The sequence below is a fragment of the Salvia hispanica genome, chromosome 3 (assembly GCF_029641045.1).
Source record: "Salvia hispanica isolate PSC_SH4W2 chromosome 3, Shi_PSC_v1, whole genome shotgun sequence".
Taxonomy (NCBI): domain Eukaryota; kingdom Viridiplantae; phylum Streptophyta; class Magnoliopsida; order Lamiales; family Lamiaceae; genus Salvia; species Salvia hispanica.
This window is the reverse complement of record NC_142694.1, coordinates 56,677,747-56,684,094: the sequence shown is the minus strand read 5'-3', so window position 1 is coordinate 56,684,094 and position 6,348 is coordinate 56,677,747. Positions and strand designations below refer to the sequence as shown.

General features: G+C 37.3%; 1 protein-coding gene across 1 annotated transcript; it reads right to left on the bottom strand.

The window, feature by feature from the left end:
* Window positions 1–211: 211 nt before the first annotated feature.
* Window positions 212–5,916, bottom strand: LOC125214519 (DEAD-box ATP-dependent RNA helicase 37-like). Its single transcript, XM_048115577.2, has 7 exons — window positions 5,762–5,916; window positions 4,503–5,308; window positions 4,314–4,397; window positions 2,905–3,147; window positions 2,314–2,481; window positions 1,335–1,448; window positions 212–904 (listed from the first exon to the last, which is right to left on the bottom strand). Exons 2-7 carry the CDS (start codon window positions 5,256–5,258, stop codon window positions 446–448), a joined length of 1,824 nt encoding a protein of 607 aa, XP_047971534.1. The 5' UTR covers window positions 5,259–5,308; window positions 5,762–5,916; the 3' UTR covers window positions 212–445.
* Window positions 5,917–6,348: the final 432 nt, after the last annotated feature.

The window sequence follows — 6,348 nt, the reverse complement described above, 5'->3', positions numbered from 1 at the left end:
TTATGATTCATTTATTAACCTAAAATATAAATATGGAACCCACGTTCCACTAACTTTTTCCAATTACTTTTCTTCACATTTCTTAAAAAACATTCCGAATCAAATGTGGACAACATTTCGCCAACCGACGGAGTAGATAAAAGGTGGGCGTTAATGCTCATCACCCAGAACAACAATCTCCAAGAACTCATAAATTCAATCAAGATTCAACTCAAACAATAACCACCAACTTTTGCATTTAAGCAGTAAATAGGTATGTACTCGAACTTGGACATATAACATCTCTGCCGTAATCCAATATGGATTACACAAGTCAGTAGTTATGAAAAGAAAATAGGTCAAAAAAGAGTGATTTTTTGTTTATCACTGACACAGCATATCATATCCATCAAATTGATATGTACTCTTTCATCATCATAACATTAAGCATACAGTTAAAAATGCTCTAATCCCAGGCACTGGGGTATCCGCCGCCATAGCCACCGCCTCCCCCTCCTCCTCCATAGTAGTCACTGCTGTTGTTGCCTCTATTGAAAGAAGAATCTCTTCTGAAATCACGGCCTCCAAATCGTCCCCCTCCGCGCCTACCTTTGTTTCCAAATGAAGCTCGGCCTGCGAACCGAGTCAGCCATTCGGGGACCTCCTGATTTGCTTCCTTCATCAACTCAGCTAGCGACTTTGCCAATGACATGTTATTCTCATTGAAGAATGCTGTCGCTAGTCCTGATTTTCCAGCGCGGCCTGTACGGCCTATGCGGTGAACGTAGTCATCAATGTCATTGGGAAGGTCAAAGTTGATCACATGAGCAACATGCGGGATATCAAGACCACGAGCTGCCACATCAGTTGCGACTAGTATTGGTGTGTTTCCGCTCTTGAATGATCTTAATGCCATCTCTCGCTCCTGAAACGACAAATTAAGCAATGTTTGATGAAGCAAAAGAGCTAAGAATATACAGTTTAGAAGAGCAAATTAGTTCATGGATCAATCTAAAGTTTTCTGCTCTACAAAAATCGTTAAAAGCCAAGAACTGGACATAGTTAGGTTTCTAGATATATTGCAGCCACTGTGTAGCAAATGACATGAAAATCGGTGATTAAAAACCTAATGACTACTTGCATAGATAATAATAGTAATAAACTAGGTCAATCAGAATCTCCAAAACTGTTGGGGAAAAAAAATTAGTTAGATAGCTGCCAAGTATATATAAAAAATTTTCAAAAAAAATAAGTCAAGTAAAATCCAACAAGTCCACGCTACCCATGAACTCAAAAGTAAAAACCATGACAAAAAAGAGAGATGATGAGTATTCTCAACTGCATTATTTTCTGACCTGTTGTGTTCTATCTCCGTGAATTGTAGTAGCAGGAAAGCCATTCATACATAACCAATGTTCCAAAGAATCAGCTCCTTTTTTTGTCTCCACAAATACTAAAGTAAGAGCATGCTGTCAAACACCAGGAAATAGAAATGCTCTTATCAACAGAGAATCAAGGCAAAAAAGAGATTAAGAATATTAGCTGGTATATCATGGAGAAAAGATGAACATGTCAATAACCAAATGAGGCAATATACCAGACATGAGACTGTAGCATTCATGTGATAAAATACAAGCTCAAAGTTAAAAACTCAATATTAGCATATAATTTAGGTGATTTCTCAGTATTGATATGAAGAGGAGCATATACATTGAGCTATATCATCTATAATAGCCTAGTCTCGAGACAGTGCGTCCCATGATTCATTTTGGAACATGTTCATGGTGGAATTTGTGGATCACAAAAAAAACCATGTCATTCATTATCCAGTGCTGTATGATCATAGTTTTGTGGGAATTTTGAAGGCGGAATTATTAAGTGTAGACCAAGTAAAACGTGTATATGCAAATACTGATATATCAGAGATTTGATTCCAGCGAATCAAATGCAGCCATTCCAGTTTTGATTGATCTGAATATTAACAATATCCCTCTTTTTTGTTTGTTTTTATCTACTTGTAGTCACGTTATCTGATAAGAAAAAATTTTTGTACGAATCAATGTACCTCGACCAATTCAACAAATAGAAGTAAAAAAATGACAGGGCAAATGAAGTTCGGGGCTCAATTTGTATGCATATCGGACCTACTATCAAAATTGAATGTTCAGGGACAAAATGTGCATTTTAATTTTTTATAATCAGTTTGGACGGGAAGCTCTTCTTGTTAATAATCAACATTATTAATACTATAATTGGTCAAATGTAGAAGAAATCAAACCAAAAGATCAAAAAGGAATGAATATAATATATTGATTCACCAGAACGATAACATACCTTCCCTTGAACTCCATTTGCCCTTTGTGCATGAATAAGATCCATCAAATGGCTTCTCTTGTCACTGTCATTAACATACTCAACTCGCTGAACAATTAAGTCTGTACTGGAACCAACCCTTCCAACTGCCAAAAATATGTAATTTGAAAGGAAATCTGATGCCATTCTCTGCATTCCGAACAATAAGAAGAAATTTGAGGATATCACATTTAATTTGAAAGAAACTCAATGCCATAACCATTCACAAATTAGTAGCTTATCTATAAAAAAAGTTAAATATCTTCACTTGGTTTGTAAGTTCAAAATGATGCCCACTTTCCTTCCAAAGGGTCTATTTTTCATCACTTATCATTAGCCAAGACAACCAGAATTTGACATGAGTACTGACTCCTTATGCTAAAAATCAACGGTAAATTCAGTTTCGGATCCAAAAAAATGATAATAAATAGAATTTGCTAGCTAGTGATTCTTATTTCGGAAAAAAATCAATTCTTAAATGCTTCTGATTTGCAAACAATTTTACAGACAATTCAGCGAAGAGCAGCAAGTATCAAGTTGAGACTGAATACAAGATTGATTTACGAGCATGACCTGGATCTCTTTGGGAAAGGTTGCGCTAAAGAGCATTGTCTGTCTTTCACCAGGTGGTGGCATATCCATCTGCTCCACTATCTTTCTGATCTGAGGCTCAAAACCCATATCCAGCATTCTGTCTGCCTCATCAAGAGCCAAGTATCTTATCATTTGCAATGAAACTTTGGCTCTCTCAAGCAAATCAACCAATCTTCCAGGAGTTGCCACCAGAATGTCTACTCCCCTCTCAAGTTCACGTAGCTACAAAGTACAAACAAATGAATGACTTTTGGTCACCTTTAAGTTGTAGCAACTATAACAAAGACATCAAAGCTGAGAGCCAGTAATAGGACATCTACCATGAGAAGAAACCTAACCTTATACAAATTATAAGGGACAAATCCTTATGACATCTAAAGAACATCTGTAGATTCTAAACCCTTAAATTATCAGCAAAGAAAAAATCTTTACATCTTCAACCAGGATTATAACAAAAGTTGGGATGCATGTGTCCCACGGAGGCAGAGTGAATTCAATCTACAAGTTCTTTGTCGACATCGCAGCATGTCATATATTTTCATGAGTTTATAGATTTTCTGTTTAATGGAATTGAGCCTAATTGCAAAATAGTGGCTTTTTATGTATAACAAGACGGCGACTCATAAATAATGCACAGCCCCTCCACTTCATCAAGATATTTGTTGGCTTGGAACTAAATCCAATATAAACTAAACATCGGATGGTTTTGGGATTATAACTGACAGTACTGTCTCCAGTAAGCAGCCTAAAAACAAAATCATGAGGGCTCGGATCCAAAATAGACAATATTGTAGTCATGTGAAAATTTAAATGGTTCACGTTTTAATTTGGGGGTCTCTGTTATCAAAGCCATGTCCCATATCAAAGCAAGGTCAGAGTCTGGTGGTTCACTCTGTCTCTCAGTAGACTTTGTTGGAAGTAAAAATGAGCGTGCAAATACAATCCCACAATGGTTAAACATAGGGATGGTTTGGATGAACCAGCCAAATAGGACAAAAGGAAAATGTGTGCACAGGCATTCATTGCATATGAATGAGATAGTCGAAATGACTTGCCGTTATTGGCTGGCAACTTTATCTTAATGCACTCAGTTGTCTCATTTCCAAATTTGTTAATACGTAGCATAATTGAACAATTAAAATCAAATCGCGGAGCTCAAGAAAAAGGGAGACCACAAAATCACTCGAGCATTCATGTTGTAGGAAGATATATTAAGTAATCATTTAAACTGTGTTTCCTAGTTTTAACCCTACCACATGAAATCAAGTACTACTATTAACCAATTGTACATTCACAACAATACAACATACACTCTCTTTATTTATTGGACAAGTAAGGAAACATTTTAATCCAAAAAAAGAAATTTAACAGCATTTAGATTTGTAAACCTGCTGATTTATTGGTGCTCCGCCATAAGCAACAACTACTCTAACTCCAGTTTGATATGAAAACTTTTTAGCTTCCTCGTGTATCTGCAGGTTAAATGCAACACAGCCATCAAAAATTCCTACTCACCACATAGATAAAAGCATATATAAAATTAACAAAAACCAACATCATTTGATAAAGAGGCCGACCTGCACCGAGAGTTCTCTTGTAGGTGAGAGGATAAGAGCGAGGGGAAAAACAGTACGAACTCCACGTGGCCTCTGGGGGAAGTTACCCGTCATAATACCACTAATAATTGGGAAGCAAAAGGCAGCTGTCTTGCCTGAGCCTGTTTGAGCACAAGCCATTAAATCTCGCCCAGCTAGCGAAATGGGTATTGCATGTCGCTGAACAGGAGTTGGTCTGACATATTTACACCTACGAATATTCAAATTAAGTGCATCCCCCAAATCAATCTCTGCAAATGTATTCACAGGTGGCGGCACGTTAGCCCCACTCGTCTCAACGGGGATATCCTCATAAGCATCAAAGTTAATGCCAGTATTCTCCTGCTCATTAAAAGCAGGCTCTGCTTCAGCATCCACGTCATCATTGGCAAAGGGATTGACCTCCATACCCCTACCACCCCAACCACCTCTCCCTCCCCAACCCCCACTTCCACGACCCCCACCACCACCATACCCTTGTCGTCCATAATCAGACCTTCCGCCACCCCACCGAGACCCACTAGTGGGTCCACCAGAACCAGGCCTATTGTTAAAAGACTGCGGTCCACCAACTGATGCAGCATGAGGCTCGGATGCCGGAAGTCTGTTCCTAAGGTGTGGGGGAACATAAGCAGGCTTAGTGGCAACCAATGGCTGTTCATTCCCACCACTTGTCCCAGCATTATCCGATGATCCACCAACTGAGTTCTCAACAGCATCTGCCCATGAAGACCTCATTTTTCCCAGCAATTCTTCAAAAATATGTTCCCAGCTAGTGCAAAAAGAATCTGTGATCCCAGAGACTGTTAGTAAACAAAAATTCCAACACTCTAAAAGCTCCTTTTCTTTTCCAAATGCACCACTTGAATCAAATCGATCTCACGCATCCAAAATTATTAAAAAAAAAAATTAAGGAAAAAAAATCAAATTCAATTCTCCCCGTCTCTCCGAGTCAAATCAAGCTGATAGAGGAATCAACACGAAAACAGCTCACCACTTCGAAAATGTAAGCAAAATAAAAGTTAATTAAGATTCATAAAGCTGAAAAAAAAATGCACGGCCAAAGAGATTTTAAAAAAATCGACTTTCTTTTCGCCCTTCACACGCATACAGAATAAGAAGAAGAATTCTCAAAAACTCGGATTGAATATGCAGAATGCAGCGACACAAAGCTACAAAAAGAATGCATGCGGAAGAGAAAACGCAGTAGATATGGAAGTGCGTGTAAATGGAGGAAGTACCTGAGGTAGATCAGCAAAAGATTTGAGTTTGGAAGAATGAGAGACGGTGACAGCAGAATTATTGAAAACCCTAGATACCAAACAGTAATAAAATTGAAAATCGAGGAGAGCATATAGTAGGAGCTTTAAACCTGACAATTTGGCAGAATAGTAGTAGGATTTGGGGATTGTTTTATTACATCATCTTTTTAACTTTTACCCGCTTCTTCTGCTTTCAATTTCCACTACGGTAAACTATAGTCAAAATTGCTCTCCTACTTCAATGCGTATGAGGATTGATTGCATACTTTTGTAATTTACTTTGAAAACTTTTTATTGAATGATTGTATTAGTATTTTAACTTGTGGAGTGTGAATGTATATTTATACTAGTATCAAATTAAATGTAATTTTATGAGGATTTTAATAAAATCTTAATTGTATTGCTTTCGAAAAATGAATTTGTATAAAAAATACTAATACTATTCATTTATAACTAGATCAATTTTGTGATGCTCTTCATATGTATTGTTAGCTCTAAGTTACGTATATTATGTTTAAGTGAATTTCAATCATGCAAATACATACATGTATCCCAACCTGACGGTC

Bases quoted from the DNA above. Each gene is read 5' to 3' on its own strand.
- LOC125214519 (XM_048115577.2), bottom strand. From the start codon at position 5,258: ATGAGGTCTTCATGGGCAGATGCTGTTGAGAACTCAGTTGGTGGATCA. The intron at 3,148-4,313 runs GTTTACAAATCT...TGTACTTTGTAG, and splicing joins GAGCACCAATAAATCAGCAG to CTACGTGAACTTGAGAGGGG. The intron at 1,449-2,313 runs GTATGTTATCGT...GGTGTTTGACAG, and splicing joins CAAATGGAGTTCAAGGGAAG to CATGCTCTTACTTTAGTATT.